Raw genomic sequence first — 24,144 nt, forward strand, 5'->3', positions numbered from 1 at the left:
CCCGTTCCGGCAGCCGGAGTCTGAGGGCAGAGGCTGTGCTGGCCTCCGGCCCCGACATGAAGCCCTCCAGTCCCGGGGGCAGCCGGGAGGCAGTTTCGGGTCGCCCAGGGGTGCCCTGGCCCAGGTGGGCAGGTGGGGACCCCGGGCCGTGGGAAGATGTTACAGCGCTGGTCTCCCGACAATGTGGGGGGCTGGGCGGGGGGCTAGAGGCAGGGCCCCCAGTCCTCGTGTCTGGTCCAGGCTGGCCCTGCTTGGGGTGATGGGAGGCTCACTGCCCCAACAGGCCCGCAGGGGAAAGTCCATGTTTGCTGACCACCCAGAGATGGGGGCCCCTGCCCAGCCTCCCTCGTCTGAAAACTCCAGGGCCCAGGACCCCGCCTCCCGGCTTCTGACGTCAGAGCCCCATGCAGAGCAAACAGGTAAACCCTCTCGGGGCCCTGTCCCCTGGGTCTCACGCTGCTCCAGGGCCCACCCCCCCCCCCCAGATACACACCGGCATGCCAGGAGGGCCTGGGGGGCCAAGCGGACCGGAGGGACCAGAGATGCCCTGGGAAGGAGCAGAAAACAGTTACTATCGTACAGGGAGGGATGCGCGTTCCCGTCCACACGGCCACCTCGCAGTCCCCAGCCACGTCCCCCCTAACAGCTGCCCTCCAATGCAAGGCTGGCCGCCCTGTATGGGGAGACGCCCGCCATGTGGGGCCCAAACTCGGCTAGGAGGCTGACCGTTCCCAGGCACTGCCGCCCAGGCTGGCTGGAAGGGACCCCCGGCCTCGACAGGGCCGTGGGATGGTGAGGGCGCTTGAAGACGTCTCTTCTGGTGTCCCAGTTTGAGACAGAGCCGTCTGGAGAGCCACCCTGAGGCGAAGCCCCGGGCCTCCCCTCTCTATGTCTGAGGACTGGGCAGCGGGAGTGGGGGTCGGAGATGGAGACGGACGTGGGGGTTTGGGGGAGAAAGGTCATGGGTAACCAGGAGAAGTGCAGAGGCCGGGCTTCCCTTAGGTGGTGAGTGCCCTGGACACCTTTCTCATTCTCATGGTCTCTAGGTGGCCCTCGTCTGAGAGGCCATCATGGCCTCGGATACGGGACAGTGGGAAGATGGTCAAGGCCCCGGGGAGAATGGTGGCAGATGAGCCGGGGGTCCCGAGGGTGCTACCCATAACCTCACTCGGCCCGAGGACAGTTCCACTCCGTTCCCTGCCCTGCGGTCTCCACCCCCTCCTGTCCATCCCCGTCCCGGTCAGGCTGGGACTAGCTCAGGTGCATGTGTGTGTGCCCTGTGGTTGGCAGGGACGAGGCCTGCAGTCCTCCGGTGGGGAAGGGCGAAGACAGCGGCTTGGCCTCCTGTGCTCACGTTGCCCCTCTGGGGCCTCGAGGCTTGCGTCCTCCTGCACCCCCCACTCCGGGCCGGGCCTCCCTCGGCGGCTCCCAGGTGCCAGGCAGGACAGAACTCTCGGGCCACGTCCTCTTCCCAGGCTGTGCTGGAGCTGCTAACTCCAGTCAGCTGCAGAGCTCCCAGGGGAGTGCGGGACAAGTGTGCACACCTGGGGTCAGGTGCAAGCCCGCCTCACGCCCCTGGCAAACAGGGATGAGGAAGGCCACTGGCCTCCCAGGCTAGGAGCTGTGTCAGGGCTCCCGAGTGTCGGTGGCGTGAAACGTTGCACCTCTGACTGCTGCGGCCACGGGCAGAGAACCTCGCCACAGTTGGGGCCGGGCTGCACTGCAGGCCGGCCGGCTCCCTGCCACCGGGGAAGCTGGCATTTTCCATTGGGACTGGAGGGACCTGGAATGTCCCCCCGTCCTGGCTCTAGTGCCTGGCCTGTGGGCGTAGAGGGCCGCCCATGCGGAGCTTCTCTGGAACCACCACGCCACATACCTGTTCGCCCTTTGGGCCGGAGGAGCCCTGTGGGCCGGGGAGGCCGCGGTCCCCCTTTTCGCCCTGCTCCCCGGGGGGGCCAATGAGTCCGATCAGGCCGGGGTGACCCTGTGGGAAACAAAGCGTGAAGGGCGGCGGCCATGGCAGAACCTCGAATCCCGCCATGCAGGGCAGCACGCCACATCACGGTGCCACCAAGGCACCAGCGTTCTCCTGGAACGGAAAGGGCAGGTTGGCGGATACTCAGCTGGTCTGATATGAAACAACCCTGAGAAGCAATCGCAGACACAGACCATGGGGACAAGGGCTCCTGAGTGACAACTGTCCCTGAGACGCGCTTTCTGTCCTTTCTGCGGTGAGCTAGCACCAGCACGGGTGGGTCCCAGGGGAGGGTCCCAGACACAGCAGGGATTATCGTTGTCCCGGTCTGTTCCAAACAAAAGCCCTCCGTACGTGGTCCCACGAGCAGGTCTGCTTCCCGGGAGCCCCCAGACAGTTCTGGGAGGTGCCCCCGCTCTCGGGGCACCGGGGCTGGGCGTCAGAGTGGAAAGAGAAATGCCCCGCAGCGCCTTCCCTCTGCACAGTTACTGGGCTTGTTGGCAAGCCTTGCGCTTCCCAATAGATCGGCGCTGGCACGGGACAATCGCGCCCTGCCCCGTGAGAGATGAGACCCTCCCCTGGCCCCATCGAGCTCCCGGTCCCCGTGGGCAGGATGGGAGACCCCACGACAGAGCAGCAGCTCCTCTCGGGGCCTGGATGCCCTTCGGCTGGCACTGCTGTGCAGCCTGGGCCCCGACAAACATGGGGACGCCTGAGGCCACGGGGCGTGAAGGAGCCGAGTCACGAAGCAGTGGTCTCCGCGTGCTACTCACCTTCTCCCCTTTGGGGCCAGAGTCCCCCTTGAGTCCGGGGAGTCCTGGAGGACCCTGTGGGGGGAGGGGTGGGGTCAGACTCTTGCCCAGCCCCCCCACCCCCTCCAGGGTTCCTCGGGGCGTCACTCACCATGGGACCAGGGGGGCCGTCGGGGCCTGGGGATCCCGGGAGGCCTTGTTCACCCTGAAACACAGCCAGCCCTGCGCATGAGCCCCACTGTCCCCATGCCTCGACCCGTGTCCCCGTGCTTCCCTCCCCGGCTGCCCCGCTCACTCACCACAGGGCCGGGAATCCCTCGAAGGCCGTCAGGCCCGGGTTTCCCAGGGGCCCCCTGGGGGCCGATGGGGCCAGTCTTCCCAGGAGGGCCTTCCAAGCCAGCTTCCCCCTGCAGGGTGGCGAGGCGAACAAGCAGAGTGGGTCCCACGTGCTGACGCCCCAGCCCCCCCGGCGGACAGCCCACGACTCCTCCTGGTGCCTGGCCGCAAGCTCACTGCACGGGGGTCCCGGCATCCCGCCCTCTCAGAACCCCCCTGCTGTGGGCACTGTCGTCTCCTTGTCCCACAGGTGAGGCAGCAGACGTGTGGGGGGCAAACACCAGCCCGAGGTCACACGGCACCCCAGTCTTCCTGACAGAAATACCCACTCCCCTTCTCGTGGGCTGGTGGGGGACAGACTAGCACCCTAGTACCCAAAGCCACCCATGAGCCAGTTCCAATCTGGAAAAGACTGATGGTCTGGCCCAGGTTTGCAGGGACAGCCAGGCCTCCCGGGCTGCTGCCCACGGCCTTTCCTGCGGTCAACCCCGTCCCCACCTCCCACCCAAGTCCCCGACAGGCAGCGGCTCTCCGAGGAAGCTCCGCGCACGCCGTCACGGCCGGGCTGAGGGCACATTACCTTGGCTCCTTTCTCCCCCTGTCTGCCTTCGGGGCCGGCGGGCCCGGGGGGACCCTGGGTAGGGGAGGAAACGCATGTGGTGAGTTGGCCGTGGAAGCCGCGCGGGGAGCACAGGGTCTGCGGGGACAGGCCTGGGCGGGGAGCCGCGTGGAGGTTGCACCCGGGTCGTGCCCTGAGAACGAGCCAGAAGGACTCTGGGCTGGCAAAGGCCTGTGGTCGGTGTGTGGGTGGAGGCGCCTGGCGGCTGTGAGGCTTGGGGGAGCCGTCTCTACTTGGTCCCTCACCCAGCAGCTCGGGGCTTTCTGACACCAGCAAAGACTAATCGACTCAACGGGCAAAGAAACGCCCTGCGGTGTGTTCCGACTTTCCGGAAGTCCTGGCCCCAGGGGCGGGAAAGGCACTGCCAGCTCTGTGGGTGTTCCCCCCCACGGTGGCCACTCCAGTGAGGTCAGCACTCGGCTTCCCCGGAAAGGTGTGGGTGCATCGACCCAGCAGGTCGGAACCTTGCTGACGGGGCAGGGGCAGAGGGGGCCTGCACGTCACACGGAGGCATTTCCCGCGCCAGGGGCGGGGGTGGGGAGCAGGCGTCATGCAGCAAGTCAGCAGGAGAGGCCAGGTGTGCGGTCATTTACCCTCTTTCCTGGAGGCCCCGATGGGCCGGGTTCACCAGTGGGGCCCGGGGAGCCCTGGAGGCAGAGGAAGAAGGCCGGGTTTAGGGGCCGGGTCTGAGGGGCGGAGGCGGGCAGATCTGCGCCAGTTGGAGGCTGGGACCGCCACACGCTGAGTTTCGGTCAACTCCACCCTGCAGCCCCGACCGTGACCCCTTGCCCCCAGGAGCTGGCACACCAGGTCCCAGGTGACCTGGCCTTGCAGGTCTCTGCTTCGATATCCGTGCCCAGCAGGACTGGCGGACACTCGATTTTCCCGCTGGGAACAGGGCCCCTGCCTTTGACAGACCCTCAGAGGGAGCCCGGGCCCCGTCTCAGTCCAGGACTGATGTCACCAAGGATGAGGTCTGGGGTCTCCTCAGACATGAGCAAAGCGGGGCAGCCCCCCAGAGCGCACCACCACCCTGCCCTGACCCGAGTCCAGGCCCGACTCACCGTCTGCCCGGGCTCGCCGTCGTCCCCTTTGTCACCAGGGGGACCATCCTGGCCCTGTGGGGACAAATACAAGTCCCTTCAGTCTCCTGGACGGCACCCAGTCCGTGCGCTAACCCCCAGCCCCGCCCAGTGTGTTGGGGACACGGCACGCTCCAGAGTGGGGCGCATTTTTCCAGCTGACTGCCGGAACCTGGTGCCGTGTGGGAGAGCGCCGCACCCCAGAGGAGAAAGCAACGGGGCTGGCGAAGGCAGGTCAGCACCTACCGCGGGGCCGGGCTCTCCAGGGGGGCCGGGATCTCCGGGAAAACCGACGGGGCCCTAAAACCAAGAGAGAAGCCGTCCAGCCCTCAGCACCTGGCCCAGCTGCCGCTGTGCCAAGGCCGCCTTCCCGACAACCGCTCCCCACAGGTTCTGAGAGCGCTGAGCCCACGGGACCCTCAGCAGCCCGGGAGCCCCTGCCGGGACAGCGCCCCACTGAGCCAGGCGGCGCACCCGGAAGCGGGCAGGCGGGACCTGGCCTCTTGAGCTCCGGAGGCCGCACCTCCCGTTCTGGGGCTCGGGGCCGTGACAGCTGCAGGAAGGGGGTGGGAACAGAGCCCACCCCGTGGGCCACCTGTCCCCGCTGCGCAGCTGGGCGCCTCCCCGGGGCGCAGGGTGGTTGGGAAGCTCTGTGCCCTCCGGGGAGTGAGGGCAGACTAAGTGCGGGCCCCCACCCAGGGCCAGGTGCCGAGAGGGGCTACTCACAGGACTGCCCTTGGGACCATCGTCTCCAGGGGGGCCTTTGGGTCCGGGGGGTCCGGCAGCACCAGAAGGGCCCGCCTCACCCTTCTCTCCCCTTTCTCCTTTGGGTCCCTGTGGGGAAGATCAGTGCCCGTGTTCCCAGGGCTGACCGCGCAGCTTCCTGGGGGGCTGCCCCGACAGGTGCCCCTGGGTGGCATCGCAGGAAGGACTGCAGCCCTCTCCCGGGTCATCGGGGCCCAGAGGCGGGCAGGTGCTGGGAGGGTGGATCTCAGCAGCTGCCTGGGCTCCCCATGACAGACCGGCTCCACGGGCGCCGCTGGGCAGCTGGGAGACCCCCTGGCTTCCCAGGGCCCTCTGAGACCTAGACTGCCTCTAGATGGGACGGACGGGCCCTGGGACGGGGCAGTGGGCACTGTGGACTCTGTAGGGATGCCCGCCCTGGGGTTCACAGGTGGGGGGAGTCGCCTGACCACCAGGAGACCTTCATCCACCATCCACCTCCCAGAACCTGCACAGGCAGGCCTGGAGGACTCTGTGTGACCCGCAGGGGTCGGGATGACCTAGGTCTGGGCTGGTGAGGGGACAGCCACCCCACATGATGGGGTCTGCAGAAGGGCCTGGACCCCACAGACGGCAGAGCCACCTGTAGCTGTGGCCGCAGCTGTCCACCACTAACATTTTTGTGTGCACACATGCACATGCAAACACACATACACACTCACACATAAAACATGCACACACCAGGGGCACACACAAGCACACATGTGCACGCACACACGTGCTCCCTCTGTAGCGCCCCATGCAGCAGCCACCAGAGCATGCGTGGCTCCCGTTCTTGGATGGGCCCCCCACCAGCCCTTGCCTGGCAGTCCGGTCCCCGAGCCCCGTACTCACCAGGGGGCCGCCTTCCCCGGGAAGACCTGGCTCACCAGCCTCGCCGGGCTCACCCTGAGGAGGAAGCACAGTGGTCAGGGAAGGACAAGAGCGAGTCACAGCCTCCCAGATGTCTGGCCCCAGGGAGAGGCCGGGGCTGAGACCACGATCGCTGTTGTGTGAGGGCCCCCGGAGGGGAGGGGAGGCCCGCGCAGAACCCGGTGGTCACAGTCAGGGGCAAGGCCGTGCATGGGGGCACCTGGTGGCCCCCGAGTGAGCTTTGCAGAAGAGCGAGGAGAGGCTGGGCCATGGGGCAGGGGACACTGCCCGTGGGGGCACAGCTGGGCAGAGGTGGGGGCAGCCGGGCGAGGTGGGGGGTGGCAGGTGTCCCAGGGTTGGGCCCTATGCAGGGAGCAGGGGCACTGAGAGAAAGACGGTGTGAGCAGAGGCAGCCCGGTGGCTGGTTTGCAGTCATAGGAAATGGAGCACTTTTGTCATTGGAATGGCTGTCTGAAAGAAAGTTCTGGAAATGGTGTCCAGGGAACGCAAATGGATGGAAGCACCATTTTTTCTTTTGGCCCCAGGAATGAGGGTGAGTGCTTTAGGAGCCTCGAGACCTCCTGAGTGCAGGGAGCTGGACGTGGGTGCTGTTACGCCTGTTGTCCGCACATGTGCAGAGGTGTGCATACACAGGCGTGCACACACGAGCAGGCGCGCTCATCAGCCCCAGGGCCAGCAATGTGGACCTGGGCCACGGACTCCACGGGACGCACAGGGCCCCTCTCGGGCGAACCCTGCAGCCGTGGCCTCTGCTGTGGGTCATCGTTCGAGAAGCTGCCGCAAGCAGGAGGTCACAGCCCTGGGCCCACTGCCCGGACCTTCTAACCGTCAAACCACACCAGGGACAGCCAGGCAGCGCACCTGCATGTCTCCGCGGACCACCTGGACGCACAGCACCCCAGCCCTGGGTTCTTCTCTCTCTCTCTCATGCATACACGCACACACACACACGCATCAGACATGATGATGGTTATGGGGTGCAAGTCACCTTCTCTCCCACTGCGCCAGGATTGCCTATTCCACCGGGGGGACCTTGTGGCCCGTCTGCACCTGGCGCTCCAGAGGGTCCGCGGGGGCCAGGGGGACCTGGCGGGCCCTAGGAGAAGGGGCACCGTTGAACACAGAGAAATACAGATCTTCATGGAAACAGACATCGGCCGCCATGGCCAGGCCCCGGTGCACTTACCATCTGACCCACGTCCCCGGTCTCGCCCTTCTCTCCCGGGGGTCCTGGCAGGCCCTGAGGACAGGAGGGGTGGGGTGAGCAGGGCAGCACGGCCCCGCCCAGCACGCAAGGCTGTCCCTGGGGCTCCTGGCACCACCCGCCGTAGCCGTCAGGAGGCTCTTAAAGGTGCCTCTAAGCCCACCGCTAACTAGGACGGCACCCTGGGACCCCGGGTCTCAGAATTGGCCGGAGAAGATGTGGGAAGACGGAGGGCAAAGATGCCTCTGCAGCGCCCCACAGGACCACGGCCCGAGGGCCCACCGCGGCCACCACACGCTGCAGGGCTGTGCACTGACCAAAAATCACACCTCCAAAGAGAAACACAAAGTGCTGCGGGCAAAGAACATTCCGTGACATTCGACACAACGCACAACGGGCAGGGAGGTGGGAAAAGCAGAGTCTGAACCCCCCACCCACAGGACAGGATGAGAATCTGCAAAAACCCAACAGCCATGTGTGGGCATACGTGTGCGGGCACACACGGGCACGTGACTTCACGCACTGGCAAGGAGGGACACGGAATGTGCCCAAGTGCGCACAGCCGCCGTTTCTAGGCGGTTCGTGCAGAAGCCGTTTTTGTCTTCTTTCCTACAATTTACCAGTAGTTTCCCATGTTTCTCCTGTGACCATGGAAACAAACGCCACAGGTGAGAAGCCAGCGTGGGTGCACCTGGGACTGGGAATTGGCGGCGCTGCCAATGTGTGGGGAGCTGGGGGCCTGCAGCCCGGCCCGAATGTCCTCACTCTCGGACAGATGAGGGGCATGGCAAGGATGTGGGGACCACCTGAAGCGGACACCAGCCGCCGCACAGACTCTGCACTTACCTGCAGCCCCACGGGTCCAGGGGGCCCAGGAAAACCTCTGGGACCCTCGTCACCTTTCTGTCCAAAAAGGCCCTGCTGGCCCCGGGGTCCTGGCTCTCCGTCAGCTCCCTGCAGGGAGATCATGGCACTGGGGGTGAGGAACAGTCCCCAGTGCCCACCAGCTTCGGGGGTGGGTGGGGGAGCTGTATGCGTGTCCCCAGCCAAAGATACTCACGGAGGGGCCTGGCTGTCCAATGGGGCCTTGAGGACCTGTTGGCCCAGGCGGACCCTGCGGGGAGAGGCAGGCACAGTTGCTCACTGAATCCCAGCGGAGGCCCAGGGAGAGGGGCTGGGCAGTACAGGGGGCCGGCATCCTGGGTCATCGGCTCAGTCCCCACAGGTGGCCGTCCTGCAGCTCTGGAGCTGGTGGTGTTCAGAAGTCCACCCACGGAAGTCCTGCCGGAGGCCGCTGGGCCTCAGCACAGCTCCCACCACACACCCACGACCTGGGCCCTGTGCTACCAACACAGACCAGGAGCATGCAGCTCACCTGCGGCCGAGCCGGGGCCTGACACTGTGACTCCCTGTCCCTGGGCGTGTCCCCAAACACCCTCACTGCCAGCACAGGGAGCGCGGGGGGCAGGGGGCAAGCAGGCAGAGCACGGCTGTCCTCGGGAGCCACCTAGTGCAGGCGGAGGCCCCAGCACGGGTAGGACCGCCTGCTGCCCGGGGACGGCGGCACCCGGTGGGAGGCCGAGACCGTAGCAGGCAGGACCTGCTCTGCAACCCCAGAAGGAGCTGGTGGCCGAGGGACAGGGTTTGTGCGAAAACACACCAGCATTTAACAGATGAGAAAACGGGGTGAGGGGAGGCGTCGGGTCACGCTGCCACCTCTGGGCGGAGCCCCAGCTCATGCACTAAAGCGCTCGGTTTCCTCCACTTCCCAGAACCCACCATCGCTCCCTGTCCCTGGGTCCACGAGGGGTCCACGCCCAGATGGATGTGCACACACAGCTGTGTGCTCTCGTGCACACAGCGTGTCACATCTGTGCACATGCACACACAGGGTCATGACAGGAATGGAAGATGTCAGCTATCCTATCCGCTCTCCGCTGCAAGCGTCGCTCCGCCAGCCATGGTGACGGAGGTCGGCAGACTGCCTGTCGTGCCTCGCACGTGGCCCTGTGCCGCGGCCGCCCCACCACCGGCAGCCCCGCATGGTCCTTACCTGTTCTCCTTTGTCCCCTTTGCTGCCCTTCTGCCCCGGCTCCCCGATCTCTCCCTGCGGGAAGAGGTGGGAGACTGTCAGCCCCCACCACACCACCTGGACCGCCTGCTCCCCGAAATTCGTTTTTCGAGTAAGTGGGCCGGCCTCTCCAGGGAGCTCTGCAGATTCCCCAGGAGGAAACACTTCCATCAGGTCCATCGCCTTTTTAATGCGACAGCTAAAGGGGGCGGTGCCTCCACCAGACACGTCACAGAACTCGAGTGGAAGTCACAGTGAAGCTATTTGCCTGGCCTGTCCGGCTGGCCGACAGTACCAAACACGGCGATTACTGCGCGTCCAGAGGAGCGACCGCAGCCTCCCACAGCCCCTTTGGCGCAGGGCTGGCTTCCACCTCAGAGGCCTGGCGCTGTCTGCTCCAAAGCGACAGTGTCGGAAACGCCACCGGCGAGGCCAGCGAGCACGCGGCTTGCCCTCATCGTAAGGTTAACCGCAGAGCTGGGTCCAGTGTCTTCACCAAGCGAAGCCCTAGAGAGCAGCGGCCACAGGGCCTGTGCGGGGTCCCCAGGGAGATGGCCGTGGAGACGCTTAAAAGCAGATGATGAGCCAAACTCACTGAGGCGGGTTCAGGGTGCGGGCGGATTCGGGGAAGCAGTAGCTTCTCCCTGGCTCTGCCTCCCCCAGCACAAACCCCACACAAGAGAGAAGCAGTTCCCGAGCTCTCCGGGGCTCACCATCGGCCACTGCAGCATTTGTTACAGATTTGTTACAGCGTCTCGCAAGCAGCAGAGGCCCATGTGTCACCGCTTATGCCGGACGTGTTCCCCAATCAGCCTGTGCAGGGGCTCCCGGGGCAGCCCACGCCCACGCCCCTTGTTCAAAGTGGCCGCCTGGCTCTCCTTACCTTGTCTCCATCTTCTCCAGGGGGGCCCACAGGGCCGGCCGGACCGGGGAGCCCCACGGGGCCTTGGAGACCATCTCGGCCAGCTGGGCCTTGTGGCCCTTTCTCGCCCTACAGAGGAGACCTGTGGTCAGACACAGAGCACCCCCCAGAGAGGGGCCCTTGGCAGGCGGCCGGCAGTTTCCAGGGAGTGGCTGTGTCCACTGTCCTGAGGACACGAGCCAGACCCTCTGAGACCACCCCACCCCTCATTTCCCTCCATCAATGCGTCCCACCTATGCCCACCCACGGAAGCGCTGCATTTACAGAGGGGAAGCCAAGGCCCAGGCAGAAGGGCCCGGATTCACCCCTGGCAAGCAGATCCCTGAGCCGTGTTCGGGGGCCCCCAAGCCTGGAGACCAGGAGGGCGGAGTCCCAGCCTCCTCACCATCACCACCCTCTGCAGAAACTGCCCTGCCAAACACCGCAAACACACACCTCGCACATGCATATGCTGGCCCACGTACATCACACACACATGCATGCAGTTTCTCACACATACACTGCACAGTTGTGTGTGCACTCATGCACATGCAGGCTCATGCACACGCCCTCGTGCACACACATCCACACACACCCGTGTGCACATTCAGCCACGCTCACCCACTCATGCGTGCACATGCATTCTCACGTGCACACCCACGCGTCCCACACAGGCCCGCCGCGCACCCTGCCTTCCTTCCCTCGCAGCCCTGACTCGCCCTCCTGGAGGCGGCTCCTTGACAAGCCCCTCACGGCGTGTCTCCCCCTCCTGCCACTCAGCAGGTCACACTCCGTGGCTGCAATGCTCCCACCTGGGCCAGCCACCCCTCCCCTCCAGCGGGCGCACGGAATGGGACAGGAGCCCCTCACGCAGGGTCAGGACTCAACGCCATCTGGCCTTTATGGCACGGCACTGCCCCCCCCTGGGGGCCCTGCCCCCGCCCCCCGCACGTCCCGCTCTGCACACTCCGCTCCCACCAACTGGCTCCCACCCTCACGGAGCCCGCAATGCCAGGCCCTCCACCCTGGGAGACACCTGACCTTTCCCCGACCCTTCCCCTCTCTGCAGCTGCTCTGGGGAATGATGAGCTTTCTGTGCACACTGTCCTTCTCAAGGGCTTCCGGCTCAAATACTCACTCTCTTCAGACAGTGAGCCAAACCATTTCCAACCGCACTGTGTGAGCTCCGTGGGTGCCAAAGGCCCGCCAGGCGCCGGGCTTCCGACAGAGTCGGCCGGACCAGGGGCCCCTGGGGCCTCACCAGAAATGATCAGGGGCCTCCAACTGCCAACCCCTCAGGAGCAGATCCCCGATGGCCCAGGGGTCCCCACGTGGTTTCAGCGGGCAGTTCTCACCGGGAGAGGCAACTGGGCCCCCTCTCCACCCATGAGCCTCTGAGAGCAAACCGTGCAAGGAAACCCCACTTTCCTAACCCAAACCGATCCCCACGCACGCCCTCACTCCGTTGCAGACCAGCTACGCTGACCTCTGCCTGTTGCCCCAGAACTCGGTAACCCTGACATTCTGAATTCGGAAGGGACGTCTGAGCTGGAATTTGTCCCTGCAGCTGACTGAACGTGGGGCAAATGGCATCTGCAAAATCGTGTGGCAGAGTCGAACGTGGAGGTGAGCGCAAGTCACTGGCGCAGGGAAATGGGGTCGGGGAAGGAGGGGCTGGCAGCGGGCGGCCCAGGAGGTCCCCCCATGGGAACCAAGACTCCAGAGCACCCCTTGAGGTCTCGCAAAGCCTCCACAGTGTTGGGGTTGGCGGAGACGGGGGTATGAGCGGCCCAGAAAGAAGCTTCTCGTCTTCCCGTCACACGTCTCCCGCCCCTTCTTTCCTCCACACCTGCCCCCGGTCCAACAAGGAAGTCCCTGTCCCAAAGGTCCAGCTTTGTCGCACAGGGACAGCAGGGAGGGGTGGTGCATGCAGCAGCCGGCTGTGGCCCAGCAGGAGTGGCACTGGAGCCTGGACCAGATGGAGGCTGAGGCCATGTCTAGACACATGTCCCCAGCCCCTCCCCGTGTCTGCACGTGCCAGGGCGCACTCGGCAGAGGTGATAGGCAGACCCTCGCCCAGAATGCTCCCCAGCTCCAGACACTCAAGGAGAGCCCCTGGCCCACCTGGGGGACCCTGGGAACACACACTCATTCCTGGGGCGCTTCCTCAAACTTTACCCCTCCCACCTCCTACAAAGCCTCAGGGAAACACCCGGGGTGGGGGTCGGGGAGCCCCCATCCCCTGAGGTACTCACAGGCGCTCCTTTCTCCCCAGCGGGCCCCGGAGGTCCCTGGGGCCCGGGTCTCCCTGGAATTCCAATGGGCCCCGCAGCGCCGGCTGGACCTCGCTCCCCTGGAGACCCCTGGAGAGGGGCGAGAGAGAGAGAGAGGTTCATGTCAAAGCAGCAGGGACAGGGTTCCCATGGGCCACGGCCCCTGCCCTCTCAGCCTGGAGCCCATGGCGGCCCCTCAGGCCCCCTGCCCATCAGCATCAGAGGGTCTGCGTTTCTGACCCCCAGGTGACGGAGAGCGCTCCTCCCTAAGACAGCCCTGGAGCGCATTCTTCCTGGGGCCACCCCCCGCCCCCCACGTGGGGTTTGCCTGCCCGCTGGCATCCTTTCCACCTTGCTCCTCCATGTTTTATGGGGGTGCGGCCCCGGGAGCACTGCTGACGGGGGGCACTGGGCCTAGTTCTAGGGTGTCATCCTGCACTCAGCCTTTATCGAAAAGAGAGGGGACCTTTTCATTCCCACCTGCCTTCCTGGTCATCACCTCTCTGAAATGTCCCTTGACTCCGTAGGGGAAGGTGGGTACTATTTCGTGGGGCCCCCCTCAGTCCCAGCTGGGCGCCAGGGGTGCCCCTGAAGCCCCTCGTCTGTGCAGCTGAGCGGGGCTAAAGCATCAGCCGATGATGGGGCCCGGGGCGCACCTGCTGAGGGCAGGCGTGTCCCCCCTGATGGCCCCGGCCCGGGAGACCACAGCAAAGGGTACGGAGCCGTAATGTCAGAGGGACCGTTTAGTTCCACAGGCAGCAGGCAGGCAGACTCTGACCTCCCACCTGGGCAGGCCCACCTACGCACCCCGCCCCTGGTAGCCCTGGGCATGGGGAGAGCCCACCTCTGAGCCCGCCCTTAGAGGCAACGGGGGTCACGTCCACTCCCTGGCCACCCCCAGCCCAGCCTCACAAAGTGGGTCAGCCGCTCCGTGCCCCTCGAAGCCACAGCGGGGCCCTCAGCCCCGCCCCGCACTGCCCCTCTCACAGCCTGCTCCCAGGCCCCTCCTCACCCCACTGCCGGCTCAGGACCCACTGTCCATACCCCTCCAAGCCCAAGCCCACCCCTCCACCACGGCCTTCCGAGGACCCACAGTGGGACCCCCACCCCCAGCCCAGCACGTTCTGAGCCGGAGAACAGCGCCACTCACCGCGGGGCCCGGCGGGCCGGGGGGCCCCTCGCTGCCTTTCAGTCCGACCGCTCCCTGCAAAGCAATAAGAGTGTGGTCAGGGCACCACGAGGAGAGGCCCCGGGCGGGCAGTGTCCACCCCACCCCCGCCTGGCCCCTTACTCACCACTGGGCCAGGGAGCCCTCGGTCCCCAGGGAAGCCGCGCAGTCCCGGTGGGCCGTCTTTCCCAGGGAGGCCGACGGGGCCTGGGTCCCCCTGAAATCAGAGCCACAGGCTGGTTTCTGAACAGTGCCCGGGACCAGGACTATGGGGCCCGCATGGGGCTTCCTGGGTGCTCGGCTTGACGGGAGTCTGACCTCTGACTTCACTCGTGGTGGGCAGTGCTGTGCCCTGAACGCCCCCCACACGCAGGCCTGGGAGGCCGGCTGTCAGGCTGCTGTGTGGGGTCCTGGGGACTCCGCCTGTGCCTCCCCCAGTCCTTCGGGACCACGTGGGCGGAGTGGGGTGGAGGGCCAGGCGGCTGCTCCACCCGCATCTGCCTTCCCAGGGGTTTGGGGTCCCCGGAAGGGGAACCCGCAGCCACAGGGCCGGAAGCCCTGCCCCGAACCCACAAGTCACTGGGGACTCCCGATGCAGGCCCCAGACCACGTTTCTGTGGGTGTACCACCCGAGCCTGTGCCTTCGTGAAGGTGCATAAAAGTCGGGGTCCCTTCTAGTGTTTCCTCTGGGGCCCAAAGTGGCCCGGGGCCCCTTTCCGAATTGGAGGGGCCTCCTCGTGCCTGGGACCCGCACCTCTACCTGTGTCTGTAACACGCTACACACACACGTCTATTGTTCAAGCATGTGTGCATTCATGTATACATATAAACACACACACGTGTATGCGTTAACATTTCCACCGTCTTTATTGGCCCCACCTCTTTCCCTGTTCAGTTCACTCCCCTGCGTGTGGCCCAATAAGAGGCCGGAGAGTGTGTGCGCCTGTGTCTCTCACCGAGAGACTGCGAGGGAGGGGGCTCATTTCCATCCTGAGGCACAGGAATCGGGACCACCCACAGGACCCAGGCTGGAGAAGCAGCCCCCTGGGGGTCGGAGGCGGTGGGACCCGAGCTGGTGCCAGGAGGCAGAACAGAAACGCATCCCTCCTCCGTTTTTACTGTTTATTTTTTGCCTGTAATGGTGGGCAGATTTTTAAAAGGTCACTTTCTAGTCAACACAGATGCATGAGGTGTCGGAGCATTTCATGCATTTCTGGGAGCAGGTGGGACAGCTGGGGACAGGACATGGCCCTGGGGCAGAAGGCCAAGGAGGGTTTGACCCCCAGACCCTTCACGCCCACCCCTGCAGTGGGTCCGCTCGAGGCCTCTTTCAAATGAGGCAGAAGTAGAGCCAAGTTCATGGCCCGGGCAGCAGGCTGGCGTAAGGAGCGCCTGCCTGAGAAACTGCACGTCCACCAGCAAAGAGCAGCAGGAAACAGACAAAAGGCCCCTTCCCAGGCCTTGCCGTTCCCCTAGGGAACGTCTGGCCTGGCGTGGACGGTCCGAGTGACTCACCTTTGTCCCTTCTTTCCCAGTAAGGCCCGGGAGCCCCTGTTCACCTGGGGGCCCCGGGGGCCCGGGGTGGCCACGCTCGCCCATCGGACCAGTTTCTCCCGTGGGGCCCTGCAGGGGAAAGCGGCGTCAGCCCCACGTTGCAGGGGACGGATGGGGCAGTCACCTTCTGTTCCCGAACCTGGGGGACAGCCGTGGTAGAGGAGGCCGGGGGCCCATGGCAGGCCCACACCCTCACGTGGCTTTGCCAGTCTTCCCATTCTGGTCCAGGAAGAAGAGCTCAGAGCCGACCGACGGGAGGAGGCGGTACCATGCCGTGGTCCAGCATTTCCCGGGTGTCACAGGGAAACGAGGGCGGCCAGGGAGGTGAGCTGTGAGCTCCAGGAAACAGGGTGACGGGCCCCGCCCCTTGGTCTAAGCGGCCAGTCCCGGCTGCAAGCCACCCCTGAAGGATCCTAGGGCAGTGAGAGCTGCAGGCGCGTGGGCACTGAGGGGCCGCCAACAGCAAAGGCGTGGGCAGACCTGTCCTGGCCCTGCCCCCCACCCACAGGGCTAACGTGGACGGGCACTGCAAAGGCTTCTGTCTCCACGACCTGCACCCGCACCTGGGGGCACCTGGGGACACCTGAGCTGCGCCCCCCAGGCCCCCCCCCGTGTGTGCACCCAAGAGACGCGGCGAAGCTGCATCTCACCTGAGGGCCCACCACGCCGGGCGGGCCTGGGGGGCCGGTCTTGCCTTGGAAACCCTGTGAAGAGAGGGGGGCACGCTGAGCTGCCGCTGTAGCATCCCCCCGGCGTCCCAGACTTCATGGGGGGGGGGCGGTTTCCCTCGTTCCACCACATCTGCGTCCAGCCCCAGAGGGAACTGGCCAGCTCGTCGGCCCCACCGGCCACATCCCACGGCCGCGCTTTCATGCAGAGAGGTGACTCAGAGGAGACTGCCCTGCCTGTGGCCAGCGCCACTGGTGGGGCTGGCGGTTTCACAGCAGGCGCCTGAGCACGTGCCTGGGTCAGGACCCCGGGCGGGGGCTGCGCTGTCCGCGCGACTCCATGGTTTCCTCACTGCTCTGTGCACAGGGCCCACGTAACTGCCACGCCACTTCTGGCGCCGGCTGTGCCCACCCACCCGCCTCGGCGGAGAAAGGGCCTCGTGCCGCCGCAGGGACACCCAGGCGCCAGTTGGAGTCTTCAGAGGGAGGCGGCTGCTCTACGGACCTCGCCAGACCCGAGGGTGGGCGCGGGCGGCGGGAGACGAGGCCCAGCGTGCAGGCCCTGGCCACTCCAGGCGGCTCGGAGAGCCACTTCTGGGGGGCTCTCCGCGCTGGGCCCCCCGGGCTGCATGCAGGGGTGAGAAGGGCCATTTCTGGAGCAGTGTCCTCTGCATTTACTGGGACGGAAACTGGGAGGGGGGATGGGGAGGCTCAATGCCTCTGGGAGGTGCCTGCGCGGAGGCAGGAGCCTGGGGGAAGGGGAGAAAGGCCCCTCTGAGTGGGCCGTGGCGTGGGACCACCTGCGGCTGCTGAGGGTAGGGCTCTGGGCTCAGAAGGGACAAGCCGGACTGCTTCCGTTCTAGAGGGTGGACAGAGCCAGCACCCTGGAGGGCCTTTCTGGACAGCGGGGCTGGACTCCGAGGAGAAGAGGTCCGTCCAGGCTGGCTTTGAAGAGGGCTGTCCTCCGTCTGTGGGGTGGCCGGCGCGGCAGAGGCAGCCGGAAGCGCCTTACTACTTCCCCACAAGGACCTGCCGCTCAGCCGCCCTGCCAGCCTCCCTCCGAGTAAGTCAGAGAAACGCCAGGGCCGTGCCAACCTCCCTCTATCTCCCCTGAACGGCTTTGGAGAAGCCTGGGCACAGCACAGGCCAATGCTTTAATTTTTCTCTGCAAACAAACAATAGAGCAAAGTAATCTCCGTGAGTCAGCCACCACGTGCCACACGGCAGGACACGGGGAAGGTGCAATTAAATGACCTTCCATCACAATGAACCGAAGAGACAAAGGGATTTTTGTAAGCCAGCACCAAAGAATATACTACATACGCCATTGAAATCTCACGGGTCTCGGGGGTTGCTGCTTCTGTGAGAAACCTCAGAGACCTCTGACCCACGGGCCGTGGCTGTGGAGGCCCAATCGCCGGTGACGCAGCTACGAGGAGGTCGCCAGGCCCCGTGAGTCCAGAACGGCCTCAGCCTGGAGCCTCCGGGTCACAGGCGTGCCCGCCCCCACCCCTGGGACGCGTCTACAACAGCATGAGGCTGGACCAAATGCCAGGCTGCTCAAGAGCAAGGAGAGGACCACACTTCCAACCAACGCTCCACCTTAAAACTAGGGGTGTCAGACTCCTCTAATGTCCAGGTGCCGAAGCCCGCCATGGCCACGGCTAAAGGCGAGGGCGAGGTCAGAGGTCAGCTGCAACGGCCAAGACGCCGGGCAGGAGCATGTCTGGCGCCCCCGTCTGGCCCGCCTGTCCTCACTACAACAGGCAGGAGGAGGAGCGAGCCGGATGCCCACCGCCAGCCTCGAGGCGCAAGGAGCTGGCCACACGCAGCCGGGACCGGTGCCGGGCCCCCAGCCCTTCCTGGACACTTTTACAGCCTGAAGTCACCGCACGACTGGGCCAGAAATGGGGGCGCCCCCCCCCGGTTGGAAATGTGCCACTCCAGCAGCTGCTGTGCCCTGGGTCATCCCCGGGTCATTTGGAAGGAGGGGAGGTGGCCACAGGCGGCCCAGGTGCCCCTGGCGTTCTGTGCGCGTGTTGTGACCTGTTCCCATGTGACCCCGGAAGCCGGCACCTGCCGTCCACACGGAGACATCATGTGTGCTGGCTGGGGCCTGCAGGGCTCCCCCCAGACAGGTGCCCCGCAGCAGGCCGGCCCGTGCCCCCCCACACCACCAGTACTCACGGTCTCGCCTCTCTGTCCAGGGTGTCCTGGGAGCCCGTCCTTGCCTGGGGGGCCCTGAGGAGGAAGCAAAGGGACAGAGTCTCCCTCCATTCTGAGAAGCGCGTGCCCTGGAGACTGAATGCTGCCCAGGGAGCCAAACCACCGCTTTGTTTCTAGGGTAACCAGCACATCATTCCTGGCGACCAAGTACCAGTAGGAGCCTCCCACCTGCCAGAGGGCCGCCCTGCGGCCACCCTCATCTCCCTCAAACTGAGGCAGGGAGCTGTCACTGCTCCCTCAGGTCCAGTCAGCAGGGGGCGCCGGCGGACGGGGTCCCGGGTCCACCCAAGGCGGGTGTCAGCTCCCTCCGAGCCACTGCCCTCAGGTGCGCCCCACTGGCAAAACCGTCCCTTGGTTGACATCCCCTCCTTCCACAGGGGTGTTAGAGACACAGGCCACGCCTACGGAGACTGCTGTCCCTGACCCCGGGGCCAGCAGGGGCAGCCTCACTTGGAAAGAGGGTGTTTGCTTGTGTCATCCAGTCAAGATGGGGGGCCCTACGTCCAGTGCCTGTGTCTTCATAAGAAGGTGGGACTTGACCCCAAGAGGCCACATGAGGCCACAGAGGCAGAGGTCAGGGAGGTGTGTCTACAGGCTGAGGACGGCCAGCACGCCAGGACAGGGCCAGGGGCGCAGCACGGAGTCCCACGGTGCCCCGGGAGAAGCCAGCCCTGCCCGGCCTGCGTGGCGGTACTCTGCCCTCCGACTGTGAGAGGGGACCCTTCATCGTGCCGAGTGATCGGCTGTGGTGCTTTTCGATGGCAACAAGGGACCCAGCTGGAGAACGCGGCCGTCCGAAGGGGAGGGGGGTCCGGCTCCCCAGAGCGCACTGGCTCCCCAGTGCGGGAGGGTCAGGCAGCACCGGCCCTGGGGGCACATGGGCATCTCCAGAAAGCCGGATACCAGGGGAGCCAAACCAGGAAAATGCGTTACTTACAGGGGGGCCCTTGGGTCCAGGAAACCCGGTGGGTCCTTGGGGTCCGTTGGGTCCCTGGGGACAGAGAATAGCCAGTCTGAGGACAGCCCCCGCCACATCCACCAGAGTCCTCCTCTGAGCACAGGCCCAGGCCCCTGACGTCAGCGCCTCCCCCACCAGAGCGCAGGAGGGCCAGGTCGCAGGGCACAGGCCCTTGGGCCAAATGGCGTGGAGGACCTGGGTTCCCAATGTCCCGGCCACCCCCACATTCTCAGGCCAGGGGCCGTCCCCCAAGACAAGACCTGACCCCAGCACCGCTGCCCCCTCCAGACTTGGGGAGACCTCCCCCCTCGGGCACGGTCCCTCTCCCCGACCCTTCCCCCAGGGAGGGCCGTGGCGCTTACCCGCTCACCCGGAGGGCCGGCCGGGCCGTCCCCTCCAGAGTTGCCCTAGATGGAGGGAGAGAGGGAGGAAAGCTGCTTGTTGTCACTGTCACTCTTTCGGATGGAGACTCTGGCCAGTGTCCCGCGCCCTGCTGTCAGTCCCCGCGCTTGGCACGGACGGATGCACTGTGGCCTCCGGGTGCGTACATCTGGGTAGCAAGGGGCCAGGCCAGGACCTCAGCCAAACGGGAGGCCCATCTCCGTGGCGGGAATGTGCTCTGGGACGAGGTCCAGGGCAGGGCGGGCCCCCGCATGGCCGAGGTCCCTTCCACACTGACAATCGGGGGTTGGTGTCCGGCCCCTCGGTGGGGGCAGGTGTGGCTCAGGTGCTCGCCCACCGTGGCAGGAGCTTCTAGACTGCTGGCAAAGGTCTAGCAGCCTGCAAACCCATTTTCAAGGGAAGGACTGAGGCCTCCCCACCAGAGCTGGATGGGACATCTGTCCGGGCTGGCCTGGCCTCCTGGGGCCCTGTCCTGCCCCGGCCTCTCCTCGGCCCCACCACTCGGTCTGACCCAGCCCTCCCACAGGCCACTGGAGGTGACCGGCTCCCCCTTAAATCCCCCAAGACCGCTTCCGTCTTCCCTTGTCTCATAGGCGAAAGGCCCCGATGGCCCTCGGTCAGGCCCTGTGGGTAGCAGGGGCGGTGGAAACATACCTTGGGGCCAGGCTTCCCGGTGATGCCCCGGGGGCCTCTTTCACCCCTCGGGCCCTGGACAGAGGGAAAGAGGAAGGTCAGCGCACACCTCCCGGATTCCCGGAGACCGCCTTCCCGAGCCAGGGGCCGCTCCCTGCGGCGTGCCCGCGTTTCGGGACTGGCCCTGAACCCAAAGGGAGGTTACCGTTGGGCCTCGCTGCCCCCGCGGTCCCGGCTTCCCTGGCGTGCCCTAGAGTCAGAAAAGGAGAAGGTCGGTCAGTCACTGCCTGTCACTGCCTGCACGGTGGCCTCTCCTGGTTCGTGGAGAGACACTTTGAAATCAGAAACCAGGAAGGACCCCCCACTCCACCTTTGTTTCAATTGGGGGGTTTCGGGGAGGAGGATTCAGGGCGCCCTCAGCATGCGCGAGGCTTGCTGAAACCCAGTTTTCTCCCTGTGGTCTGACGGGCGCTTACCGCCCCTATCTGGTTTCTCCCCTGGAAGCGCCTGTCCCCGCCCCCCACCTCCCTGCTTGCTGCTCTCCCGCCAGCGGGTGGGGAGTCGTCATTGCAAGAACAGAGAGGAAAGTCAACCGCTTCATACATAATTTACTTTTGCTACAGTGAGAATATTAGCCATTAAATTTTCAACAGGCCCTGCGTGCGGACCGGCGCGCCTGGCAATTCGGTGCGTGAACCCTGTACCCAGGGGCGGCTGCTTCCCTCCTCCTAGACCTGAGGCTCCTCTGCGGTCCACTCGCGTCTCCGACCACAGAACCCAACAGAGGCTTCAGCCTCTTCCGAAACGACACAAGGGCGGGTCGGCCACAGACCCGCGGCCCGGGGAGGCGGCGGGCTGACGGGCCTGATCTCCGAAGCTTCCCGGGTCCTTCTCTGGGATCGTTCTCGGTTTCTGACGGCCGAGCTGGAGGAGGGGCTGCTGTCTCCGCTCACTGCCTCCCAGCCCCTCCCATCCGCTTGCATCTGGAACCAACCCGCTCACTAGTCTTGCACTTTGGAAAGCATTGAGCCCCGGCTGGGGTGGCTCAGTGGATTGAGTGTTGGCCTGCGAACCAGTGGGTCGCCGGTTCAATCCCCAGTCAGGCCATGTGCTTGGGTTGTGGGCCAGGTTCCCAGTGGGAGCGTGTGAGAAGCAACCACACACTGATGTTTCTCTCTCCTTCTCTCTCTCCTTCCTTCCCCTCTCTAAAAATAGTCTTTAGAAAACTTTTAAAAGAAACGGAATAAAACCGTTTGTGATTACGAGGAGATTATGCTGCTTTTTAACGACACCAGAGCCTCGGCTTCAAACAAACATCTGCACAGAAAGTTGACAAGGCAGCCGCGTCCCCCAGGTGGGCTCCATCAGCCAGGACCCCGTGACCGGCCGCGACTCCCTGGCGTCTGCCGGTGCACAGCTTGCACCCTTGGCCCTTGGCCGGCACCACCGTGGCCCAGCACGGTGTGATGAGGCAGCATGAACGGCCCTCGGTTCCGACCTGCACCCCCTGCCCGTGGGCTCGGGCACCAGAGGATCTAAGCCACGACCCCACCCATGCTCCCCGGTGGCACCCTGCTCCCTGTCCTCTCTGTAAACAAACCCAAACCAAAGAGTTTCAGTCCCAGCGACTGACGCCGTTGGACAGGGCGCCAGGATCCATAGCTGCCTCCACGCTCTCCCTGGGGGCGCCCGCCCCCGTCCTTACAGGGTCCCAGAGGTGGCCTTGCTCCGGGCGAGAAGCCACACGCAGGTGAGAGGAGCCTCCTGGTGGCTGGAGGGGACTCGATGGGGTGACTCTTCCTAGGCAGGGCTGCTGGGGCCCGCACAGCGACGGGCAGCCACATGGCTCACGCCACGCCAGCTGGGTGGGGACACTCAGGCCCCTGGTGTTTTTCCTGTTGAACCCACTGTCAGTCATCCCAGGACCTGTGCCTCGAAGCCAGGATGGGGCCAACACGTGTCCCCAATGCAGCAGCAGCCTGCTGGCTCCGTCCGTGGGGCGTCTGGTGCTGGGAGGGGTGGCAGGTCTGCATGACCCAGGACTTCTGTTTGGCCCCTGGCCACCGCCCAGCTATCCCCTGGAGACCGAGCTGTAGGGACAGTTGGGCCTCAGCACCCAGGCTCCTGTTCCTCATTGCCTTCCCCACGGTCCCCACCCAAACTCCAGGGAGGCCCCTCTGGCCCCTCAGGAGGGCACTTTAAACTCGGCCTGGCACCTTCCATCCAGGGCAAGACCTCACCCAGCTTCTCGGCAGCGATGCAGAGTCCAGGGCCCCGCCCTGCTGCCGCAGGCCCCGCCCTGGGACTGACCCTCTGTCGCTGCGCCTCACCCCTCCTCACTCAGGGTGATAACAAAGGGAACCGAGGGCGTCACATCTCGAGGGTGCTCGGCAGGGGCAGCTCACGAGGGACCCAAGGGAAGCCCCTAGAATTTGGACGGCGGCACTGGTGGGCCGCACAGTGAGCAACAGAGAGCTCCCTTCTCCTTCCTTCTAAAATTAGCCTGGAGGCCACGGCACCCGAGGGGAAAGCAGCAGCCGGTGGGCTAGCCCTGTGCCCGCCCTGGCCTGCTGCCCCGCCCCCGCCCCACCCCCAGGCTGGGCGGAGTCATCCTGCTTAGAGTGCCGCCCACAACCCTCCTGAGGTAGGTGCCCTGGAGAGAGGGCAGGGCTGGCAGCCCAGGAGGGACAAATCCCAAGGTCCAGGAAAGTGCCCGCGGACCCCCAGGGCAGCGGCAGAGCCACCACCACCGAGGCCGGGCTGTCCTTACCCTGCCACCCTTTTCGCCGTTGGCGCCGGGAAATCCGGGAAATCCAACAGAGCCCTGCAAGAGGAGATGGGGGGAGAAGCATGAGCACTGGGCGGGGGGGGGTTCTGTTGGGGGGCTGGGGGCCTGATACAGGGCACGGCCTCCGATGTGGCCTCCTTAACCCCCATCCACCCCCCATCCATCCACCACCCACTTCACGAACAGACCCTCAGCCTCTCAGAGACCCCAGATCTAAAAACCGAAAGGGAGCCCCGACCACATCCCCCTCTCTCCCCCCTCCCCCTCTCCCCCACACAGCCACGTCTCCGAGGGGCTGGGGCTGGGGGTCAGGAGGGAACGTTCACGTGGAGACTGACTGGAGACGAGGCGTGACTCTCACACGGAGAGCGCACTGTCCCAGGGCTGCTGGCACGTCTGGCGGCGTGCCTGGCACAGCCTGGCAGCTGGTACAGTCGGAAGTGACCGTGAACTCGGGCACCGACTAGCACTCACCGTGTGATTCCAGGACCCCCCATGGTGCACGTGGCCAGACGGGGGATCTAAGGCCTGTCACCCCGCCAACAGCTCGGCACCGGCCATGCACGGTGCCACGCCTGCCTGTGGGGGTGCTCCCTGCCCCAGGGGTCTTGCCCCTCCCAGTGGCTTAAAACCCTGACCCGAACACGCACCCTCCTGCCATCAGACGGGAGACACGCGAGGAAACGTGGGGTGCAGGCTCCACATCGTGCACGGCGACCTGGAGCCAGGTTGCCGTGCACGAGGGCCAGGCTGCGTCTTATCCCTGGCCCCTTGGCTGCCAAGGCCTGCCCTGCCTGTCTAAAACACTGCCTGAACTTGACCTCTATGGCCCCTCCTCTCCCAGACTCTCCTCCTCCCCTCCCCAAAGAGAAAGCGTG

The 24,144-nt window shown here is 65.4% G+C and overlaps 1 protein-coding gene across 2 annotated transcripts in view; it reads right to left on the bottom strand.

Moving 5' to 3' along the window:
* COL5A1 (collagen type V alpha 1 chain) overlaps positions 1-24,144 on the bottom strand; it is a 110,717-nt gene that overhangs the window by 12,445 nt on the left and 74,128 nt on the right. For both annotated transcript variants that reach the window (XM_037036454.1, XM_037036453.1), the window contains exons 32-59: positions 23,249-23,302; positions 20,684-20,728; positions 20,500-20,553; positions 19,806-19,850; positions 19,423-19,476; positions 18,447-18,500; positions 16,242-16,295; positions 15,553-15,660; positions 14,165-14,254; positions 14,020-14,073; positions 12,852-12,959; positions 10,579-10,686; positions 9,678-9,731; positions 8,685-8,738; positions 8,471-8,578; positions 7,607-7,660; positions 7,409-7,516; positions 6,382-6,435; positions 5,491-5,598; positions 5,011-5,064; positions 4,747-4,800; positions 4,276-4,329; positions 3,644-3,697; positions 3,027-3,134; positions 2,879-2,932; positions 2,749-2,802; positions 1,877-1,984; positions 494-547 (exon numbers count right to left, since the gene is read on the bottom strand). In XM_037036454.1, coding sequence (XP_036892349.1) covers positions 494-547; positions 1,877-1,984; positions 2,749-2,802; positions 2,879-2,932; positions 3,027-3,134; positions 3,644-3,697; positions 4,276-4,329; positions 4,747-4,800; positions 5,011-5,064; positions 5,491-5,598; positions 6,382-6,435; positions 7,409-7,516; positions 7,607-7,660; positions 8,471-8,578; positions 8,685-8,738; positions 9,678-9,731; positions 10,579-10,686; positions 12,852-12,959; positions 14,020-14,073; positions 14,165-14,254; positions 15,553-15,660; positions 16,242-16,295; positions 18,447-18,500; positions 19,423-19,476; positions 19,806-19,850; positions 20,500-20,553; positions 20,684-20,728; positions 23,249-23,302 — 1,962 coding nt within the window. The remainder of the gene's footprint in view (positions 1-493; positions 548-1,876; positions 1,985-2,748; positions 2,803-2,878; positions 2,933-3,026; positions 3,135-3,643; positions 3,698-4,275; positions 4,330-4,746; positions 4,801-5,010; positions 5,065-5,490; positions 5,599-6,381; positions 6,436-7,408; positions 7,517-7,606; positions 7,661-8,470; positions 8,579-8,684; positions 8,739-9,677; positions 9,732-10,578; positions 10,687-12,851; positions 12,960-14,019; positions 14,074-14,164; positions 14,255-15,552; positions 15,661-16,241; positions 16,296-18,446; positions 18,501-19,422; positions 19,477-19,805; positions 19,851-20,499; positions 20,554-20,683; positions 20,729-23,248; positions 23,303-24,144) is intronic.

This window comes from Sturnira hondurensis, unplaced genomic scaffold (genome assembly GCF_014824575.4).
Source record: "Sturnira hondurensis isolate 20B ecotype Veracruz unplaced genomic scaffold, ASM1482457v3 Scaffold0022908, whole genome shotgun sequence".
In the NCBI taxonomy this organism is placed as follows: Eukaryota; Metazoa; Chordata; class Mammalia; order Chiroptera; family Phyllostomidae; genus Sturnira; species Sturnira hondurensis.